At 39.5% G+C, this 24,690-nt stretch overlaps 1 protein-coding gene and 1 long non-coding RNA gene across 2 annotated transcripts in view; both read right to left on the bottom strand.

The window, feature by feature from the left end:
• The window catches only part of LOC126298077 (8-oxo-dGDP phosphatase NUDT18), a 142,074-nt gene that overhangs the window by 50,750 nt on the left and 66,634 nt on the right, over positions 1-24,690 (bottom strand). The window contains exon 3 of the mRNA XM_049989396.1: positions 50-170. Within this exon, the coding sequence (XP_049845353.1) occupies positions 50-170 (121 nt within the window). The remainder of the gene's footprint in view (positions 1-49; positions 171-24,690) is intronic.
• Positions 19,217-24,690, bottom strand: part of LOC126298078 (uncharacterized) — a 25,375-nt gene continuing 19,901 nt past the window's right edge. Inside the window, exon 2 of the long non-coding RNA XR_007552589.1 lies at positions 19,217-19,625. This is a non-coding gene — a long non-coding RNA (uncharacterized LOC126298078). The remainder of the gene's footprint in view (positions 19,626-24,690) is intronic.

The following is a 24,690-nucleotide window of genomic DNA, read 5'->3' as shown; positions in this document are numbered from 1 at the left end:
AGGATTCAGTTAATTAGGAAATTATATAATGTAACTGAATAGTACTTACCAATGCTGTCACCCACAATAACAAATCGAAACCACGATCCACTTGCAGTTTCAACAAGCAGCAATGATTTAGGCTCCATTATAATTCCAGTTTCCTCTAAAACTTCACGTTTCACTGCTTCCTAAAATAAACACACATTGTAAATAATGAGAGCACATGCACTGACATTTAAAACATAAGCAATTGTGGTAATAAAAATCTTCACTGACAACACCTTACTACAAAGCAATGAAAGTCAGAAGTAGCATGGCTATAATGAGTTCAAAAAATTGTTTAATGATATTCCATTTTTCTACTGAAACAAAATCATCATCCAAATATAAAGAGAAACAACACTTTAAAGTACAAATGTCTATGTGAAAGTTTGTTTAAAATGTCAGAACGCTTCTGCTCTCATTCTGAGAGAGTCCAATATACAATAAATAAATTTCAATTAAAAGAAGACCACTCACCAAAAACTAGAACTGCTGAATCATCGAAAGTCACACACAAAAGGAAAGAAAATTTGCTAGCTTATGGAGTAATCCTTTTTTGAGCTAGACACATGGACCCCCATCCCCCGCAAATCACACATACACCTATGGTCCCATATGGTGCTGGCTGGATGCACAGTGCTGCATTTTGGCAGATGAACTAGGTTGTGATGCAGGTTGTGTTGGGTGGCTTGGGTAGAGGAACAGAGAGGTGGGTGGCAGGAAGAGGGGTTGACAGTGGGTGTCTAGTGTCTCAGAGGGAGGCAGCCGGTTTGCTGGTGATAGGGAGGGGAGGCAGCCAGTTTTTTGGTGATAGCGAGGGCAGGCAGCTGTATGGGCTAGGCATGTGGTGCACGGCCTGTGGAGCTGGTGCAGAGTAGGGCACACTGAAGTCAAGATGTCAGGACGTTGAATTTGGGAGGGCGTGACAGGACAAAGGAAGCGGAAACTGGGGAGGCAATGGATTAGCAGAGATTGAGTTGCAAGGATAACTCCCATCTGTATAGATCAGAGAAGCTGGTGGTTGATGGAAGGGGCCAAATCTTTCCGGTTGTGAGACAGCCATTGAAATACATCATGTTATACTCAACTGGCATATTGTGCCATCCAGTGGTCAACTTTGTTGTTGGCAAAATTTTGGCAATGGCCATTCACGCTGGTGGACAGCAGTCGGTTGATAGTCATATTTACATAAACAGCTGTGCAATGTTTGCAGCTGAATTGGTATACAACATGGCTGATTTCAAAGGTGGTCTGGACTCTGATGGCATAGGATAAGTCTGTATAAAGACTCAGGTAGGAAGTGCTGGGTGAGTGGGTGGGTGTACTGGGTATGTGCTACACCTTGGTCTACCACAAGGATAGAATTGTTGTAGCAAGGGACTGAGGGTGGGAGAGGCATAGGGATGGACTAGCAGCATGTTGTGTAGATTGGATGGGCAACAAAACTATATTTTTGTAGTGGTGGGAAGGGTGTTGGGTAGGATGTCCCTCATTTCAGACTATGGTGAGAGATAATCAAAGCAATGATGAAGGGTATGGTTCCATTGTTCTAGTCGAAGGTGACACTGGGTGACGAAGGGGTGCTCCTCTGTAGCTGATCCTTGGGTGTGGTGGGAGGACTGGGGGTATGTTAGGGTATGGCACAGGAAATCTGTTTGCGGACTAGGTTTGGGGGCTAGTGCTTGTCTGTGAAGGCCTTGTGAGACTCCAACATACCAAGCAAGGGAGTTCTTGTCACAGATATGTCATGCATGGATGGCTAGGTTGTATGCGGGGAATTTTTTGGTGTAGAAGGGATAGCAGCTGTCAAAATGCAGGCAGGGTGGTGATTATTGGGCTTAATGTGGACAGATGAGTGAATGGAACCATAAAAGAGGGGAAAGTCAATGCCCAGGACGGTGGCACGTTGGGTTGAGGAGGACAAGTAAAGTGTATGGGAGAGAACGTATTGAGGATGTGAAGGAATGCAGATAAAGTGTTTTGACCAGTGTCCAGATCAAGAAGATATCATCAATGAATGTGAACCAGACTAGGTGTTGGAGGTTTTGGGCAGCTAGGAAGGCCCATAAACAGGTTGGAATAGGAAGGTGCTATATGGGTGCCCGTAACTGTGCCACAGACTTGTTTGTACACTTTCCCTTCAGAGGAAAAGTAGTTGCAAGTTAGAATATAGTTGGTATGGTGAATACGGAATGAGGTGGTGTGTTTGATGTTTAATGAGGTTGGACTTGTCTAAGTTCTACTCTCCTTTTCCCGATCCCTACGTTGGAAACACTTCTTTGCCACCAATCCCTCCAACAAAAACCAACCTAATCCCAACAGTGAATCTTGCCTCTACCAGTTCATACCACCAGTCAAACATGATCTGGCCACCCCCCGTCCTACCTAACCACCCCCTGGTCACCTTCCAGGAATTCCTTAGCCCCAGCTTGGCCTCACCATCTTTCTCCAGGTCACTTCCTATGAACACCAACCTTTCAGCACAAGAAAGGACAGCCATAGACAACCTGAAAACAAATCCAGAACTTATCATCCATCCTGCAACAAAGGCTCTGCCATTGTTGTGATGAGTAGCAATGACTACCTGACAGAGACCTCCGCCAACTGTCCAACTCCTCCACCTACAAGCTCTTCCACAGAGATCCCATCCTAGAAGTCCAACATAACCTCCAATCTCTACTGAAATCCATAGGCCCTTCCCAGAGCATCTCCCCCAAGTCCATCTCTTTCTTCACCCCAGCAACACCCCATACAGCACCTTATACATGCTCCCCAAATCCACAAACTCAACAATGCTGGATGTTCCATTGTAGCTGGCTACTGTGCTCCCACTGAAAGGATTTCCACTCATGTTAACAACACTTCCAACCAATTGCCAGAAACCTAGCCTCCCACATCTTCTACTCTCCACCATCCCCATACCTTTACCTCCTGGGTCCTTACTCGTCACTGTCGATGTCACCTGACTAAACACTAACATCCCTCATGTCCATTGCCCTTGCCACTATCTAACACTACCTCTCCCAACATGCTTCAGACTTCAAACTCACCATCTCTATCCTGACTCCCAACTACTTTTCCTTCATGATCTGGACTTGAAGCAAGACACCCTATCCTCATTCCTTCACAAGCTCAACACCTTCTCTGCCACCCATTTCAGCTGGTCCTATTCAAAGCAATGTGCCACCTCCACGGTCATTTACCTTACCTCTCTGATGGCTCCATCCACACCTCCGCCCACAGCCAACAACCCCTAACACTGGCAGCATTTCAACAGCTGCTATCCCTTCCAAACAACCTAGCCACCCATGGATGACATAGCTGCAGTGGCAAGAACTCCCATGCCCAGTATGGTAACGGTCTCATGAAGGCCATCACAGACAGGCACTAGCCCTCAAACCTAGTCTGCAAACAGATTTTCTGTGCCATATCCTCACATTCCCCATTCTTCCACCACCCCCAAGAATCACCACAAAGGAGCAACCTTCACCACCCAATATCAGCCTGGACTAGACCAAATGAGCCATATCCTCTATCACTGCTTTAATTATCTCTCATCATACCCTGAAATGAGGGACATGGTACCCAATATCCTTCCCACCACCTCAAAAATATAGTTTTGTTGCTCACCCAGTCTACACAACATCCTACAAGTCCATCTCTATGCCACTCTCACTCCCAACCCCTTGCTACAGCAACCATATCACTGTAGTAGACCAAGATACAACACCTACCCAATCAACCCCACCTGTCCTGCATTTCCTACACAAGTCTTTTTACAGGCTTCTCCTACCAGATCAGAATCAGGGCCACCTTTGAAATCAGCCATGTTGTATACCAGTTCAGCTGCAAACACTGCACAGCTTTTTATGTCAGTATGATTACCAACCAGCTGTCCAACAGTATGAATGGCCATGGCCAAACTGTTGCCTAAAACAAAGTTCACAACTGGATGGCATGATATGCAGTTGAGTATAACGTGCTCAAGTTCAGTGGGTGCTTCACAGCCTGAATCATCTTGATCCTTCCCTCTACCACCAGCTTCTCTGAACTATGCAGATGACAATTATCCTTGCAAACACAGCCTTTGCTCCTGTAACCATCTTGGCCTCAGTCTCTGATAACCCACTGTCTGCACACCCTCCACCCAACAGTTTCCCCTTCCTCTGTCATGTCATCCAGTCATGCCATGTAGGAGCATAGGTGTGTGTGTGTGTGTGTGTGTGTGTGTGTGTGTGTGTGTGTGTGTGTGTTTTGGAAGGGCGAGGGAGTGGGGTGTGACCTTGCGCTCTACCTCAAAAACGTATTACTCCAAAAGTTAGCAAGTTTTCTTTCTTTTTGTTTGTGGCTGTTAACGATTCAATGTTTCCGCTTTTTGACAAGTTGTCTCCTTTATTCCAAATGTGTCTACAAAATTCCAATATACTGGAAAGAGAAAACTTGAAATACAGAAACACCATAGTAGGCAACTGTTGTCATATTGTGTGCTACAATTGTACTTTTTTCTCTCTTTTTTGTAAGTGTTCTGGCCACAGTGAAGTCTACAGAAGACTGGGTCAGCTTCTGGGGTTATATTTTTGGGGTAGCATTTATAGACTATACTTAACAGGGAGAAAGTAAGTTCTTTCTATGGATGGTGCTAAAAGAAATTTTTAGAAATGTTTATGCTGGGTTCTACACATAGCTGATGATACATCATTTGTCACAGTTGGTAAGATGTCCAGTCCCCGGTAGCTGAGTGGTCAACGCGACAGAATGTCAGTCCTAAGGGCCCGGGTTCGATTCCCGGCTGGGTCGGAGATTTTCTCCGCTCAGGGACTGTGTGTTGTGTTGTTCTAATCATCATCATTTCACCCCCATCAACGTGCAAGTCGCCAAAGTGGCGTCAGATCGAAAGACTTGCACCCAGCAAACAGTCTACCTGACAGGAGGCCCTAGTCATGACATTTTTTTAAGTTGATAATATTGTGGACAGCTACACTGCTACTGATGCCTACAGAATTATGCTGTCCCAAAATGTGGCTAGTGTTCCACAGCAGCTAATTTGTTGTGTAGAAGAATTTTAGAATGGCAAATGTTGTTCTACCCTCTTCCGTGTCATTACTACTGTCTGAAAATCATTACATTTTACATAAACATAGCATCAAATTTGTATTCTTAATATATACAAAAATATTTTATTGTTATTGTTGAAGATTAATCAAAGCTCTGAAAGCGAGGATAAATAGCTTTCTGGGAGAATTCAGAAATGAGCAGTACAACAGACAAATGATACAAATGATGCTGGAGGGAATGGAAGATTATTTTGTATGCCAAATCAAGGAATCAGCTGTTGTGTAACTCTGTGACACTCATGAATAAACACGCTATCAAATAACCCATGTGGCAGTATAGTTCATGAAGCAAGAGAAATGTCTCTTCCCCACACTCTCGGGACTTGGGATAACAGAAACAACACCAGTGTAGTATAGGATCCAGCACTAAGACTGTGTCAAATTTCTCAACACGGCATGGCAGCTACAACAGCTGAGGGGAGAGGGAGAGGGAGAGGGAGAGGGAGAGGGAGAGGGAGAGGGAGAGGGAGAGGGAGAGGGAGAGGGAGAGGGAGAGGGAGAGGGAGAGAGAGAGAGAGAGAGAGAGAGAGAGAGAGAGAGAGAGAAGGGGAAGGGAGAAGTGGAAGGGGGGGGGGAGGAAGAGAGAGAGAGAGAGAGAGAGAGAGAGAGAGAGAATGCCAGCACCTTAGTCCACAAGTTTGACAAGTAATTGCATTTGGGAGTGAAGTCCACATTTTGAGTCATTTTGACACCCTTAATGAAACACTGGAAAACTTTTACTTTTATACCAAAATATACTGCAATAACAGCAACTTAAGTTTCTCTGAACAATGTTCCACAGGTAGGACACAATCTCAGCTTCAATTAAGCACACTAAACATACTGGAGAGAAGTCTGTAATCCACAGGGAAATAAAGTTTCAAGTCCTGGTAAGGTCAATTCCTCTAAGGATTTCTATAGATTTCTAAATATATCCACAGGTGAATGATGGGATTCTGTTACTTTAACAACACAGTTATAGATTCCTTATCCAATACACTCTTCCAAACTGTACAAGTTTTAAGTGATTACCATTGTACTTGTGGTTTAACTGAGATGTTCTCTTGGATTGTTAAGTTACAATTTTGACCTTATGTCCATCTAGCTATGGACAAAATTAAGGCATTTGTCAGTTGCAATTCCAGTGCAGGTCATTGCCAGAAAAACAAAAAATATTTTCAAAAATGCTATGAAAAATAATTCTACCTTAAAAACTGCAATGCCCTTAGAGAGAAAATTTAAAGTAAATAGGTGTATAAATCTGACAATAAAACTGAATTGTGTGAACACTTCCTCTTAGAGATTAAAAATTTGTATGGCACCTGAAAGTTCAAGGTTTACATACTATTCATTCCTGAACCAAAATATAAGCCACATAACAACTTTCACTTTGTATGGAGAGCACAATACGTATTTCATATTATTCACACAGGAAATGCATAGAGAGAAAAACAACAATACATGGAAAAAGACAGATTGCTACTCACTGTACAGAAGACATGTTGAGTTGCAGACACAATGATAAGGTCTTTTCATTGTGCCTGTCTGTAACTGGTGTCTTCTTTACAGTGAGTAGCAATCTACTTTTTTTCCTTATATTGTTAATATTCCAGCCTGAAGTTTCCAATGTCTGATAGAGAAAAAACAAAAATTTTAAACTACATTGTCAGAAAACAATGAAAGATATCCTCATATAAAATTCTAAACAAGTCAATTGGAAAGGGAGACCTTGTTGAAGCAAGCTTTCTTTCCTTTATCTTAAGAGACACAGACATCACCATCAGAGCTGGATTCAAGCTAATATCACAATCACAAAGCTGCCAGTTTCCTGCTCTGGTGCCTCTGTCAGTCAGACAATATTGTCAGAGGTAATATTCCCTAATGTTTTACAAATGTATCACTTTGTAATTAAAGTAAAGATTTTTCAATTATTCACACATAGTTCAACATGTTTCATTCTTTCATCAACCCTTGAACACACACAAATGCTCTAGATTCTTTCAGAGACAAATTAGAAAAGTCCATTATCTTTTTCTGACACTGTGTTTTCACTTGAATAGTAATTTATTTATTTTATTGACCTAGTTTCCATCACAGTTTTATACAAAGTAAGCTACTTATGTGTTACACCTAGCACTTTACCAAGAGAAATGACAGGTGGTGTTGATTGAAACATCACCAAGGTAGATAGAAAAATTCCACTCATTCAAACAGTCAAGTACAACAGACACAATTTTTTTAGTTCCAGTCAATTTTAACTTCTGTAGAACACTGAAAATGTGACCTGTGTAAAACATATATAATGGAAACTGATATCTGTGATTGCGTTATAGGGTCAAATAAAACATAATGGTAGATGGTGAATACAAAAGATGAGGCCCAATGAGCATATGCTACAAGCATTCAGTCGTGTGTAAAGCCTCTATTGGCTCAGTTCCTCTGTTGGATTGAGGGTATGCGGTGTGAAGAGACTAGGCAAGATATTTGTAAGCAAGGTTATCATGTGTTCATACCATTTTGATTTTATATCATCACAACAGAGTTAAAATAGACTTCATTGGAATGTCAACTACAGGGTATGACAGAGTTCACAATAGGATATTAAGAACACACCATCAGGCACTAACTGTAATTTATTTATTACTTCTTATGTCAATTAATAGTTAAAGGTATGCCATTTACTAATGTGTAAGTCATTGTCCATTGTGTGGATTACTTTTCGAATATGACTCCTGTCAAATGATGCCCCCTCTGCACAACACATTCATCTAGGCAGCGTTGGAAACTTTCCATAACTCGGCGTAACGTATTCCCTGGGACACTGCTGACGGCAGTTCTGATGTGATTCTTCAACTCAGGAATGGCAGCCAGAATTTGCATGGATTTCTTGCAATAGAAATTTCCTGGCAGAGTAATTTCCCATTTTGGTGACATTTCCTGGCTGCCTTGATCACCTGATCTTTCATGTGCAGAATTTTCCCTTTGGGGCTACCTGAAGTGTTCTGAAAACGTTGTGCCACCATTCCTGAGTTGAAGGATTGCATCAGAACTGTCGTCGGCAGTGTCCCAAGGAATATGGTATGCCGAGTTATGGAAAGCTTCCAATGCTGCCCAGATGAATTTGTTGTGCAGAGGACAGGAGTAATCCACGCAATGGTCAATGACTTACACATTAGTAAATGGCATACCTTTAACTAATAATTGACATAAGAGGTAATAAATAAATTGCAGTTACTGCCTAACAGCGTGTTTTGAATATCCCACTATGAACGCTCCTGCACCCTGTATTATGACTGTATGCACATACATCAATGTGCGAGTTTCTTCCCTTCATTAAGTCACAAAACTCATGCTTATTCATCCCCTTTTGATGCATTCCGGCAACAAGTAAATGGATCTGCAAGGCTACACAGAACACCTCAGAGGCATGTTCACACTGCATATGTTATCCAGATAGATGACAACTAACAGCTATTATGTTTAGTAATATTGAATAGTGATAAAAGAAAGTGGGTCACTGGAAAGAACATGGATCGCTAGAGATCATTCAGTTAAGTTCATGATCAACAGGTTTTGTTGGCCCTACACTAGCACTTCCACAAGATACCAACATCACATAGCATCTGTTATGCACATTTTACACACCCCAATAGTTTAACTCTTACCACCCTTCCCCAACAATGGAGAAACTTACAGCTACAATGTGGACTACTGGAGTGGGAACAGTCCTAATTTGTTAAGTCAAGATGGCTTTTCAGAGATAGCGGGGTGCAAGCATATGGTGTGGAATCACTTGTGGACATCTCACTGGTCCCACATTTCTTTCACAGCCATGTAACTGTGACATACTACTAGCAGTTTCTCCACGACGAACTCTACTGTTGCTGGAACATATGCCACTGCTGGACCACTGCAGAACATGGTTTCAACACAAAGGGTCTCCACCACACTCATCAACGACTGTTCACAGCATATCTTCTGTTACTTATGCTGATAAGTAGAAAGGAAGGATAAAAAGGTCCCCTCATCCAGCAGACTGCCCAGACTGACTTATTTGTTTTGTATAATGAACTGGGTGTGTAGAGGAACCAGCAAATCTCTACCACTTTTGACAGTTGATCACCAAGGTCTGTCAGTATATTAATAGGAATATTCAATCATCATTATAAAAAGAGTTGCACCCAGAAGAACCCAACCAATCTACTGCATATGTGATGGATATTTTGCACCATTGGTTGTGCACTGTAGCAGTGGGGATGGGGTTGTGGCATCACACACATTAGTTGATAAAAGATGGTCGCACTGGCACTATGACAGCGAGTAGTGTCACAAGCGAGTCACCTGGACGTGTATTTTGCCCAGACTACACATTCGATAGTGGCTGCCCAGATACACGAGTCCGCAGCTCGTGGTCTAGTGGCTAGCGTTGCTGCCTCTGGATTATGGGGTCCCGGGTTTGATTCCTGGCCGGGTTGGGGAGTTTCTCTGTCTGGGGACTGGATTTTTGTGTTATCATAATAATAATAATAATAATAATAATAATAATAATCATCATCATCATCATCTGTGGCAATGGCTAGATTGGACTGTGTAAAAATGGGGACTTTGTACGGGCACCGTAGAACGAGTAGTTTAGCGTCCCCCCCCCCCCCCCCCCAATCCAAGCTCATCACCATCACCTAGATAGACGAGTTAAAGTGGGGCCGCATCATGTGGTTGCAAAAGGCTGGTGGTCCTATTGTATTTCATGCCACACGAGTCGCATGGACACCACCATTGCCCATCGTCAACAACGATGGGTACAGGAAGGCTCACATGCACAACATATATTATCGGTCAATGTCTGGATGCACAGGGAAGAGTGTGATGATGATGATGATGATGATGATGATGATGATGATGATGATGAAGTTTGGAGGGCACACAACAGCAAGGTCTTTAGCACTTGTAGGGAGGGGCTGGAGAGAGGGAGAGGGGGAGGGGGGGGGGAGGGAGAGGGAGAGAGAGAGAGAGAGAGAGAGAGAGAGAGAGAGAGAGAGAGAGAGAGAGAGAGAGAGAGAGAGAGAGAATCATGAAGAGCAGTTTGTTATCTCCCATCGTCTCACCAGCTGGGCACACTGGTGTGGGGAGAGATATCCTATGGTGGCTGTCACCATTGGAATTCCTAATGGGCTCCAAACCAGCTGTACAATATGTGGGGATGGTCTTGCAATCAGTGGCTCTGCCATTAGTGAGTGCCTACGTTCATACTTTATTTCAACAGGACAATTGCTGTGCTCATAAATTGCCACATCACGAGTGTGCCTTGGAGCTGTGGATACTCTGACACAGCCAGCCACATCACCCAATCTCTCCTCGATCGAGAATGTGTGTGGTGCCATGGAGCATGTCATCAGGACCCCACCTCTGCCCACCGGTCTGTGGTAACTGCACACTCAGGTGCAAGTGGCATGGGATGGCGTATCACAGAACTACATCCGAGACCCATACAGTCCCATGCTATGATATTTCTAATGCTTGAATTCACAACCATAGGGGCCTAATGCCATGCTAGCATGTCCATTTCATGGCTGTGTAGTGTAATAAATGTCGGTCATTCGAAGTTGAAAGTGTAATCATTTTGTGTGTGTGGTACCATCTACCTGCCTGCCAACAATGGTCACAATATGCCTTGTCATTCTGGGTGCAGCTCTTTCTATGAAAATCAGTGTATGTGGCAGTTGTCCTCCCAGTACCATATGCAGTCTGTATGAACCATGTAAGGTATGATTTTGAGCTGGTGTTCCACTTGAACCAATGGATCAAACGCAATGCTATTTACTGTTTCTTAGTCTCATATTAGTCCAGCCTATTACACAACATGATTGGTCATTTTCTGCACCAAATAAAAATAGCCTTTGGAAATGAGTAGGTAATTCTTTGCATTCAAGATAGTAGGTGGGGATGATCGAGGCAATATGATAATAATAATAATAATAATAATAATAATAATAATAATAATAATAATGCTCCAACATGGGACTAACTTCCTTATGCTCAAGTCCTATTCACTACACTATCTTTAAGTGAGTCCCTGCCACAGGACTTACTACAGATACTGGCTTCCAGTGGATGGATACCAATAATACAATTTTTTCCTAGTTAATTCTGTACATACAATATCTGTTGTACTGAATCTTTGTCATCATTGTCATTTTGCAAGTTCATTCTCTATTCCATTTTGAATTAAGAATGACTAACAACTGCTGTCTTGCAGCGCACAAACTCACTCATCCTGTTTTATACCTTGCTGCATGAAGAGGTGATGATGTTTGTGTTATGTACATGAACAGCAGATTGCATAAAACTAGGATGAAATAGGCAAATAAGCCCCTCTATATATTCTACAAGTTTCTTAATTAAAATTTATTTATTGAACAAAAGAATCTGTCTAGATTACACAATTCCAGTTTGCTTTTAAAAGTAACTTTGGTTTCTGACAGGCATTTTACATCACTGGGTACACAATGAAAAACAGTTAAATTTCTTCCTTTTTGTACTTCAATTTTTTGTAAACCGAAACAGATGTTTCACAAGTCATCAAACAATGTGTGTGCCAAGGAGCTTTAATTAGAATGCCTATTACTTTCAAGCAGTGAACATACTATTCTCAAAGCAAGATTTTGACCATTGAACAGTTGCTTTCTGAAAATGGAAATGCCCTGTGTCATTATACTCTAATACTTTAGTGAACCTCTATGAAACATAGATCTTGCTGAGGTGTGGCATGCAAGTCTCAATAATACAAATATCCATACTATAGGAACAAACCACATTTGGGAGTTTCTGTGGGGATGGCAGGCTAACATATCGTTCCTGAAGAGAAACAGCACCTTTTCAGCAGTTACAGAAGTAAAATTCTGGATGATTGACAGAACTGTCCTTTTGACATTAGCCAACAGTGACATGTTCGGTTGGTACTGCAAATGGCTGAAAGCAAAGGGAAATTATATCTACTATATTTCCCCGAGGAAATCCAGCTCTACCATATGGTTTAATGATGACATCCTGTTGGGTAAAATATTTTGAAGGTAAAATAATCCCCCAATTCAGATCTCCAATCAGTGACTAGTCAGTAAGATATCCTCATCATCACTATAAACAAAACTTTCATTCTATGGGTCAGTGTATGGGAAGTTAGACCCCTAAACCAGGTATGTATGTAAGAGAACAGGAAAAGAGAGATGGATAAGTTGTAGTTAAATATAGTGGAAATTAGTTAAGAGTGGTAACAGGGAGAAAAGGACCCTTGGTCTGGTGATTACCAAATTATAAATACAAAACCAAATACAGCCAATGCAGTAGTAGGTCTAATAATGAATAAGAAAATAGGAATGGAGGTAAGCTCCTAAGAATGGCAAAGCGAACACATTTAATTGACGTACAATGAGATGGAAGTAAATATTATAATTAAGTGAGGCAAACAGTCGAATTGTCATGGGAGACTGAAATTCAATAGTAGAAAAAGGAAGAGAAGGAAAAATAGTATGAAAATGAATGAGGAACGCGCCTCATGGAACTCTGCGCAGACCATAATTTAATCATTGCAAACATGTGGTTTAAGAATCATGAGATAAAATACTGAATACAGCACAGTATCAAACAGGTGAATACAAGTCCCAAAAGGAACCATTGGATAACACAGGAAACACTTAATTTAAGTGACAAAAGAAGACAATATAAAAATGTAGCAAATTAAGCAGGCAAAAAGATATACACACATACAAAAAATGGGAATGACAGAAAGTGCAAAACCATTAAGAAAGAATGGCTAGAGGAAAAATTAAAATCAGTTGAATGGAATGGGTAGTGTCTAGAATAGAAGTTACAAAATGAACAACAAAAGCAACACAAAGGTCATGGAATGTAGTCAAATTAAATCAGGTGATACCAAGAATTGGATTAGAAGTGAGACACTAAAAGTAGTAGACGAGTTAGCTATTTGGGCAGCAAAATATCTGATGATGGTTGAACTGAGACAATATAAAATGCAGACAGGCAACAGCAAGAAAAGTGTTTCTGGAAAAAGAGAAATTTTTGAGCATCAAATATAAATTTAAATATGGAGAAGTGTTTTCTGAAGGTATTTGATTGTATTGTAGTCTTATACAGAAGTGAAATGAGGATGATAAACACATTAGACAAGAGTAGAATAGAAGTCTTTGAAATGTTGAGCTACAGAAGCATGCTCTAAATCTGGTGGGCAGGTCAAATAACTAATGAAGAGATACTGAATAGAATTGTGGAAAAAAAGAAATTTATTGCACAACTTGATTAAAACAAGGGGTCAATCCAGAGGCTTTCACAGAATAAACTAACAGGTAGAGCTGCTGCAAACCAGCCTTTGGACTGTAAACAACAACAACAAACAAACAAACAAAACTTCAGTGGATAAAAGTAAGCAAAATTCATTTACATATTGTTTCCCTCAATGACTGTCAATGAGATAAAATTTTAAAAAGTACCCGACTTGGATGTTTTTAAAAGCTCTACATTCTTGTCTTCCAGATTAAATTTTCATCTACATATATATCTAAATGTGTCCCTTAAAATTAAAAGGGGCACAGTTTCCTGAAAATACTTAAATCACTGTTTTATAATGGCAGTTTCTAGTAATGTCACAGAACACTGACAATACATATCAGCACTGTTGTTTATAGTACGAAATAAATCACCAGCATTACTTGACATAACTGATGGAAATTTTGGTTGTTTTACACTTCTCTCCCACCTACATCTCCATGACTTATTCATGTTACAGACCTTATCTTTTTCACTCCAAGGGCCCATCACAATTGCTACTGCTCTCATATCTTTGCTACCTGTTCTGAACTTGCTTCTGCAGCAATCTAACATCCTTGACCTGCATTTGCATTAAGTAAACAACTCTCCAGTCTCATCTGTCTTCAAACTTCACCCACTGAAAACATCTGGAGACACATCCGAGAGACCAGCACACGGTAGCCAACATAACTGACAACCTCTGACACAGCTGAAGCAGCATAAATCATATTACCATAGCTGTCATTAAAGCTCGGTTTGATTCCATGGCCAGCTGAGTTAGGGCAACTGTTGCTGCCAGAGGTGACAGTTCTGTTAATTAAATCTTGCTGCTTGTATACTGCATATCACCTATAAATTTAATCATCTTTCCTACTATTCTTTAAATGTGTAATAAGTAAAATTTCATTATTGCCTATCATTTCTGGCGTTCCGATTTTAATGGCCCAAAGAGCATTTTCTTGGGTCGCAAAAATAATTTCATTACCAGTTTAAAGTTCTTTTCAAGTCATTATTAAATGATTTTAAAACATTCCTTGCCAACGTAAGAGGCTAGGTGATAAGCTCATTTCAATTGACAAGTTACTATATAATGTATTAAAAATCACCCAATGACGACTTCATAATTAGCTGAAACCGATAATGGAACCATTCATGTAATCCAAGCTTGAAAAGTACAATAAAACAACTTGTTTGCAAGATAATTACTGTGTTTCCATTACGCAGTATGTCTAGTCGGTGTTGATCTTGTTCATTCCTTACTCCTCCACTCACACGTCTAACATGATAAGTTTTGAAAAGGACAATGTTTCTGTGGAGACTACAGTCATAAATTATTTTCAAAACAACCACACTAATTTAAAATGAAATAACCGTTCTGGTTGGCACTGGCCACCCTCAAACCATAAAATTTCATTTGAAATCCGTGTAATTGTACTTGACAAATTATTTTCATCAAAAGTTTTATTGTTTTAAGTTATAAATTTAAATTTCAAAATCATGTTTTCATCATCTGTTGTAGTGACATCAAGTTTCCTGAAAACCATTCCATCTCCTACACCTTTGCTAGAGTTCACTGTTCTCTCATTAGGTAATTTACCCACTATTTGACTCATATCCTCTACCATTTTGTATGTTTGCACTTGCATTCATCAAGTCATTTGAGCTGGAGTGTTGGCTGACTAATTCCTCTCCTCCTCACCTCGTCCACGATTTTGATGTGTTTTTAGCTTCAAGACAATAAAAAAGTCTAGTTCAAAAAGCTAAAATTCAATGCTTCAATCTTGAGTCTATCAGCCACATAACACACTTAGATCCTAATTGTGAACTGTATTTTCTCTATCATTTGCCATGCTGGAGAGCTCCATGTATCATCTATTCATTCAAACAAGGGGGAAGTTCCAGTACTTTTATCAGAGTTCATACCACTGGAGCGAGAACTTGCTTATCTTTCCTAGAAATATTTAAATGCTGTATCGAGTGTCCTCATTCATCGCCAAAAGATAAATTTCCTTGAAAGCATGTATGAACCTTTCCTTATTACTCTTTCGACTCACATGGAAATGAAAGTACAGTTCTTAATACTTGCTATCTCAGAAACATATTTATTACACTTTATTAACTTACACACTGATTATGTAAGATGTAAGTAATCTATAGTTAGAACAAGCTCTACATTAAACAGTACTACAAGTGCTCATATAGGCGTACTAAAGCTCGTGAAGCAAATGTCACAATAAATGTGCTGCAAAAGACATTAACATGCATTTTATCACTCTTTATATACAACTAGCCACTAACTCATGTGTTTCAAATTCTCTACTGTAAGATAAGCCAAACAACTACAACAAAACTTAAGCATGGATCAATATGGAAAATTGCTCTCAACAAATTACATAATGTATAGTTTTAAATTTCTGTAGTGGCATATCTGTATGTCAAGTAAGTTTGTAGTTAATGCTTATAAACATGCTTTCAGAGCATTTGCATTTATAATTTACAGAAAGCTTATCATTCACTTTCATTATCTCTGTGTTAAATGGTATTGCGTGTCCACTAAAAACAATAAAAATCACAACAAATTCTAAATCTTAAACAAATAGTGCTAATATCTGTTGATTTTAAAAAGAGCATATGATTCAATGTACAGATTCCCTCTTCAAAACACAGCATTTTCTATAGATATGAAAACTCCAGAAATAACTAAAAAGTTCTTACAAATAAAGTATATAAAGTTAAATTTCTTTGAACAACTTCCAGACCCTTCCAAATCTTATCAGGAGACCGACAAGGATACAGCTTGTCACCATTTTTATCAACTGTGTGATGGCAAAAGTTATAAGAGGATGAAAAACAGAGGAAGAAAATAGAAGTTAATAACCACATGAAGTTGGGTAAATCAAAAGAGGCAATAAAACTGTCTGGCCTTTGCAGATCATCTTGAAATGATAGACTGAACCTCAGAGAATGCAAAGAAAAGACTAGAACTACTCAAAACAATGGCTGATGGGTCTACAAATATTGTTTCAAAAGAAATATTAGGTCTGATCAAGAAAAAATATGGCAATTCCATTTTAGGACCAAATAATGAAATCTAATCATTCTGCCCTAAAATAACATACCTGATCAGGGAAACACGTGTTACACTCTATGGACATCTGGAGGGAATGAAGACAGATTACTTTTGGAAAAAAGACAAAGAAAATGGGTTGGGAACAAAGACAGGACTTACAAGATACAGGGATTGAATGGGAGACCCTACTCAACACAGACACATTCAGTTTAGAACTCAAGAAATTCAGGGTTTTCGTGAAGATTAAAACAATCAGTTAAACGCAGGGTGTCAAATGGTCAGACAAGAGGAAAAATAGCTCATTCCAACAAAATGAAAACATTTTGAAGGAGGATGAAGGAAAAATAAATAGTTATCTCAACACGGTCCTTAGTGGCCTGTAATGAAAGAATAATAACAATAATAATAACAGTAACAGATATAAGATGAACATCAACAAATACAAAACAAGGATAATGGAATGTTGTTAAATTAAATCAGGTTATGCTGAGGTAATTAGATTAGGAAATGGCACACTTACACTAGTAGACGAGTTTCGTTACTTGGGCAGTAAAATAACTTATGACGGCTGAAGCAGATAGGATATAAAATGTAGACTGGCAATAGCAAGGAAAGTGTTTCCGGAGAAGAGAAATTTGTCAACATCAGACTTAGATTTAAGCATTAGGAAGTCTTTTCTGAAAGTATTTGTATGAAGTGTAGCCACAAATGGAAGTGAAACATTGGATGATAAACAGTTTACACACAAAGAGAATAGAATGTGGTGCTACAGAAGAATGCTAATGATTACGTGGGTAGATCATATGACTAATGAGGAGGTACTGAATAGAATTAGAGAGAAAATAAATTTGTGGCACAACCCCACTAGAAGAAGGGATCGATTGATAGGAAACATTCCAAGACATCAAGGGACCATCAATTTTGTATTGGAGGGAGATGTGCAGAATAAAAATTGTACAGCGACACCAAGTGATGAATACAGTAAACGGATTCTGGAGGATCTAAGCTGCAGTAGCTATTCAGAGATGAAGACGCTTGTACTGGATAGAGAAGCATGGAGAGGTGCATCGAACCAGTCTTTGGACTGAAGACTGCAACAGCAACAACAACAACAACAACAACAATAATAATAATAATAATAATAATAATAATAATAATAATCATCATATGCTGTCATTAAGGTGCCAAATAACCCCCCCCCCCCCCACACACACACACACACACACACACACACACACACACACACACACACACACACACACACACACACACACACACACACACACACACACACCTATATAAAGTTCAGCAAAAAATAACTATAATTGCAATGATATGACAGAAAAGGAAAGATATGGAAAGGAAAAATGCTGGGAATATTAAACATTCACCATTATGTACAATGAAACAGAATGGGTACTCGATGATAACCATATTCTCACGTCGAGCCCATGAAGCAACCACCATAATTCACAGATGAACCAGAACGGAGCTTACTTTCAATAGCATTTACAAGAACCTCCATGACAGAATAACACTGTGTGCTGGTCCATAATTTGAGTTGGCATATTTTTCTGCCAAGGGCAATATCCCGCCAACAACATGCAAGCCAAATATCTGCATTCCCAAGTCCCAGACTGGTAGTCGTTATTTTTCATGAAGGTTCATTTAAATAATACAAGTGGAGCACTGACAAGAAAGTTACAAATTTTCAGTACTGAAAGTCATTTATTTTTATTCCAGTTCTAACATCAACATTTGTATTTTACAACCAATTAATAATTGTTAGACTATTAGGTAATAAAACTGCAATCAAGCAAAACAATTAGCAAATTACAATATGTTGCTCAGTTTTGCAAAACTTTTTAGTTCATGAAAGTGACAAAGCTACATTTAAGTTTCACGACTGGCTCATCATGCATCAGAAAGGTTATTATGAGTTTTTTCTCATACACAAATCTAAATTTTCTCTTATCTTATAAAACTTAGTTCCCAAATTTATTCAGCCTTTTTTTCTTAGGCTACCAATAGCATCTTTAACACTTTTAGGACTCCTCCAGTGCACAAGTAAACCACCATCAGGGTTTATCTGCAATTTTTGAATTTCACCAAAGAAATTCCAGTCTGATGCAGATGTCCTTCACATTCAGCATTTACGTAAAACAATTTATTTTTCCATTCTTTTCTATCTCTTTAGCATAGTTGCCTTCTCTAAAGTATTTCTGCATTTTAGGTCATGTTATTGATTAATATTACTATACATGTGTAACGACTGGGGAAATTCATCAAGCCTGAGTTGAAGGATATGTTCTGACAATCAACGGGAGTACAGTTATTAAAACAAAATGGGGATGGGAGCAGAGGTGGAGGAGGAGAATCAGGATGACAAGCTTGAGATATGTATCTGGCATTTCAAGTGCTCAATTGCCAAGTAACGATATTTAACTACTCTTTCTTTAAATATATAATAGAAGTGAAGCTTTATCTCTGTCAGCCAGTGACGTTTTATCAAATTAGATGTAGAAATATATAGTGGTAACAAGTGGCAATGACTGTATTGGGAATAACAGTATCAATAAAAACTACAATAGCTGTTTTTACAACAAACACATCTACTGAAGTGTTATTCTGGAAATGTGTGTGTTTTGTAAGATTTTTACCTATGAAAATATTTCATTATAAAACAAACAAGTAACATTCCAAAATGTGTAAATGATGATACAGGCTTTTTATTCACAAGGAGGTACAGTCACATACAACAGTATCATTACTGCCAAAACAGTTTTTCTAACAAGCAGTCTCATGATGCAGGGGAGGAGGGGGAGGGGGAGGAGGAGGAGGAGGAGGAAGAGGAGAGAAATTCCAACATGCTTTTCAAACATTTTCAGGTACTTCACATTCCTGATCTCCGATATATCTTAATGATACACACATCCTGGACAGATGATGTAATATCAGGAGATCTACTAATAAGGTGAGTGTAATATTCTGAGCAGAGATTTCATTCAGCCTTCTTTTCTTCATAAACTGCTTGGTGTTGTGTTGGTAAAATTCCATTCAATAACTTGGCCAGAATGTAACAGGAAAAGGTCTCCAATAGGTATACATCAGCCATCCTATACAAAAGAGAGAAATTTTAAGTATTTTTCCAGTTAGAATTAATCTTTGGTATGATCTCAAAATTTGAACTTAATGTAAACAGCAACTAGTGAGTCACAACAAAATGTTTAATTCAAAGAAGGAGTAAACAACTAACTGACAAAGACTGCATGCAGATTTTCTTTTTTCTTAGTTTCATTAAGGTAAGCTTTATACACATTAACAGAAATAAATTCTTCATTAGTTATGTTAAGTAAGAAGCCACACCATAAATTAACAAAGTAGCTAGTGCCTGTACTATTATTATTATTATTATTATTATTATTACAATATTTTACATTTCTTTTGTAAAAAGAGTTAATTGGCAATGACTGTGACACTCAAATCATGCAAATACACACAAATAAAAATTCTGAATTTCCCTTATTGTTAGTTGTTTCTCTAAATTCTTATGTGAGTCTGGATAGATTCACCAGGAAACAACTTTTTTTAAACACATTTGTGATTACTGAGCTGTTCAAATGACACGCAAGTGTTACGGAGATGCTTTAGGAACTCAAATGGGAATCCCTGGAGGGAAGGTAACATTTTACCTGAGGAACATTATTGAGAAAATTTAGAGAGCTGGCATCTGAAACTAACTGCAGAACTGTTCTGGTACCTTGAACATACAATGTGCAAATCACAAAGATAATATATGAGAAATTAGGGCTCATACAGAGGCATATAGACAGTTGTTTTTCCCTTGTTCTATTTGTGAGTGGAACAGGAAAGGAAATGACTAGTAGTGGTATGGGGTACCCTCTGTCACGTGCCGTAAAACAGATTTTGGAGTACTGACGTAGATGTAGATACTTTGGATTTTAAAATGAAGATTCAAAGTACTGCAGCTCAACCCACTAGCATAGTATTAAATGTAACTTTTTTTGATGATGTTTAGTCATAAAGTATATTATTATGAGTTGCTGAAGTGGTATGCAGAATACAGAATGATTTGAGCAGTTATTGAATCTTTTGACAAACAATTTGCTTTTAGAAACAGAGAAAAATGTACACCACACATGTTCCTACAAACTGCTCTGCAATAACACCACAACAGTATAATAGTGAAGTCACTATCTCAGCTTTTTATAATGAATTAGTGAAAATGCTGAAGTGACTGTCCATTATCTCTTACATTTGTTAATTATCTCTGACTTCACACTGAAAATGCATTGCAGTCAATGTTTTTAATTGCAACCTTCAATTTATCTAGGTTTTTCCAATATCAGTGTACATTTTCTAGGGAACGAGGAACAACACCTGTAGATATTGATAAATTAATTGACAAATTTCTTCACTTCTGCATCTATATAAAAATTATAAAACTGATCCAAGTTCAAACTACTGCAACAACAGAACACTAACCATCATTGTCTCAAAATATTTACAAGCTAAAGCCGAACAGTATTTAGAGTGAACAAGACCTGATAAAAAGTACAGTGCTTTATGCATTATTACAGTGAATTGAGAAGCGTCTCATCTATAAAATCAAAAAGAAAAGTGTTCATATACAATAAATCTTTGGGGTCTAAGTTTTCGTTAGAAAACATAGGGAAAGTAACGATATGGCCAGGTGTTTTAAGGGGGTAGAAGGGAAACTTTTTCTGCTCTTACACTAAGCCTGGAAGGATCTAGCAAACACACACATACTATTTATCATGGCAAAAGGAAATCTCAAGCAACACGAGTTTCCATAAATTACACATAATAAAATAGAAAAGGATTTCACCATGAATTGAAATTAGTTGTATGTCTACTCCTTGCTCTTGATAGAGATGTGATTTGACAGTAACAAAAACAATCAATTACACAGATAACATCTCAGTCATCTTTGTGACTTTGTTGCCAGGAGAGTGTGTTTATTGTTAGTGAAGTTTACAGGCAAATTCACTGAAAGTTATTTGAGAACTGATTTCCAGAACAGAAGTCTCTTATTCTACGAAGCAGATCAAACAAACTCCAGTTCAACAATGCTGAATGTGCTGCAACGCACCCAGCCAAAATTTAGTTACACTTGTAATGTTTTGTGAAATAGCTATATCCAAAAGTAGCTGGATATCAGCGTGCGCATTGAAACCCGGGAGAGAACTGAGTGAAGATGCAAGGTGGAATCGCTGCATCTGGAAGAGAACATAACACTAAGTTGTCAAGCGAAAGACTGATGACTAATGGCTGATGAGATGTTGACTAGGACACACTCAAAGTAACCTATGCAACAATAAAGAGCATATCGGAAAAATTCGCCACAACGATGTCAGCAGGCCAAGAGCAAAGAGAGAGAGAATCCAAATCACAACCAGAGAGGAAGTGTCAAGGAAGGTTATCATCAACTAGTCCATGTACAATGACAATGACAATAGCACCTGACAATATCAGATGCGAGTACAAAACTATCTGACCATTCGGTGGACAGCCATATTTATACCAGCCATGAGGAACACTACTGGTCAGTTCATTCACGTGGAGAGATGGGTAGTGCATGCATTGTGCAAGTGCAGCGCTGTGGTAATATTATGACCTCTAACAGCCATCTAGCTCAATTTCCTCCAGAGGGCATTTAACTTTTGTGGAGTCCAATACCAGATGCCCAGCAATACCCTTTTGCATTTGGACCTATGTAGCCCACCACCCATGGGTCTCCACCATAGTCACCAGTGTCCAAGCATCAGTACTCCTGTAGGGGTGCGCCGACACAGCAGCATAAAGCAGAGAGGGCTGGGAGTGGGGCTCTGAAGGTCCCTCTGATGGCCAAAGCCAGTGCCAAGGCTGTGAGGGTGTCATCAGCTGTGGTGGGTGCCATGTGTAAAACATATGAATACTCCAAGTACGCAACGACAGTGATCCCAAAAACGGGCCTGCAAAATCAAAAGGGATGCAATCCCAGGAGAGTCACGGGGTATGGCAGGGGACGAAAGAGTGTAGGGGTGTAGCCTGGTGTTGGGTGCATGCCATGCAGCCACAGACCACTCTCTCTGTGTTGATGTTGATGATCCCCAGCCAGTACACATGTCAGCTAATCCCCCAAATAAAGCAAAAAAAAAAAAAAAAAAAAAAAAAAAACTGCACTCCTCCAAATGACAATGCATGCCCATGTCGTGCAGGGTCGTATGAAGAGTGCAAAGGAGGGAGGGTCCCATAACAATGACATCACACAAGTAATTCACAAACTGTAATATGCTCGTACATATATAATCCAAAAGGTGTATTAATGAAACAATATTTTGTGATCCCTCATATAAGGTTAAATGGAGGTAGTCATCAGTGAGATTGATCTAGAAGTAGTATTCACCTCCAGCATGTTTGATGAAGACCTCTTCCGGCCAGGGGATGGGATAAATTTCCACCTACGATTGAGCACTTATTGTGGCCTTGAAATCTCCATACAATCAGGACAATGATTAGGCTTTCTGATGATGACTAGGGGAGTTGCCCATAGAAATATGGCTGCAAATGCTTGGAAAAGGACTGCAGTTGATATGACACTGACTTCATCAGAAATAGAGAAAACAAACAACATAAAGGTGTCAAGGCAAAAAATGTTGGTAGGATCTGGGTGGGGGTGGGGGGGGGGGGGGGGGGTGGGGTTCAATGACAAATAATGTAATGAATCACGTAACTCTCTTGTAGGCAGCATAGATCGAGAACCGTCCACGAAGGGGAAAAGAACCATATCTATAGGCCACCAAATGTCAAAAGGGAGGGAAAACTCAGGTGATCCCAGTTGTGCATACGTCACATCTACATCTACATCTACATCTACATGACTACTCTGCAATTCACATTTAATTGCTTGGCAGAGGGTTCATCGAACCACAATCATACTATCTCCCTACTATTCCACTCCCGAACAGCGAGCGGGAAAAACGAACACCTAAACCTTTCTGTTCGAGCTCTGATTTCTCTTATTTTATTTTGATGATCATTCCTACCTATGTAGGTTGGGCTCAACAAAATATTTTCGCATTCGGAAGAGGAAGTTGGTGACTGAAATTTCGTAAAAAGGTTTCGCCGCGACGAAAAACGTGTATGATGTAATGACTTCCATCCCAACTCGTGTATCATATCTGCCACACTCTCTCCCCTATAACGTGATAATACAAAACGAGCTGCCCTTTTTTGCACCCTTTTGATGTCCTCCGTCAATCCCACCTGGTAAGGATCCCACACCGCACAGCAATATTCTAACAGAGGACGAACGAGTGTAGTGTAAGCTGTCTCTTTAGTGGACTTGTTGCATCTTCTAAGTGTCCTGCCAATGAAACGCAACCTTTGGCTCGCCTTCCCGACAATATTATCTATGTGGTCCTTCCAACTGAAGTTGATCGTAATTTTAACACCCAGGTACTTAGTTGAATTGACAGCCTTGAGAATTGTACTATTTATCGAGTAATTGAATTCCAACGGATTTCTTTTGGAACTTATGTGGATCATCTAAAACTTTTCGTTATTTAGCGTCAACTGCCACCTGACACACCATACAGCAATCTTTTCTAAGTCGCTTTGCAACTGATACTGGTCTTCGGATGACCTTACTAGACGGTAAATTACAGCATCATCTGCGAACAGTCTAAGAGAACTGCTCAGATTGTCACCCAGGTCATTTATATAGATCAGGAACAGTAGAGGTCCCAGGACGCTTCCCTGGGGAACACCTGATATCACTTCAGTTGTACTCGATGATTTGCTGTCTATTACTACGAACTGCGACCTTCCTGACAGGAAATCACGAATCCAGTCGCACAACTGAGACGATACCCCATAGCTCCGCAGCTTGATTAGAAGTCGCTTGTGAGGAACGGTGTCAAAAGCTTTCCGGAAATCTAGAAATTCGGAATCAACTTGAGATCCCCTGTCGATAGCGGCCATTACTTCGTGCGAATAAAGAGCTAGCTGCGTTGCACAAGAGCGATGTTTTCTAAAGCCATGCTGATTACGTGTCAATAGATCGTTCCCTTCGAGGTGATTCATAATGTTTGAATACAGTATATGCTCCAAAACCCTACTGCAAACCAACGTCTATGAATCTGTCTCGCGTGTGTA

Source organism: Schistocerca gregaria, chromosome X, assembly GCF_023897955.1.
Source record: "Schistocerca gregaria isolate iqSchGreg1 chromosome X, iqSchGreg1.2, whole genome shotgun sequence".
Lineage (NCBI taxonomy): Eukaryota > Metazoa > Arthropoda > Insecta > Orthoptera > Acrididae > Schistocerca > Schistocerca gregaria.
This window is presented reverse-complemented; position numbering and strand designations above follow the sequence as displayed.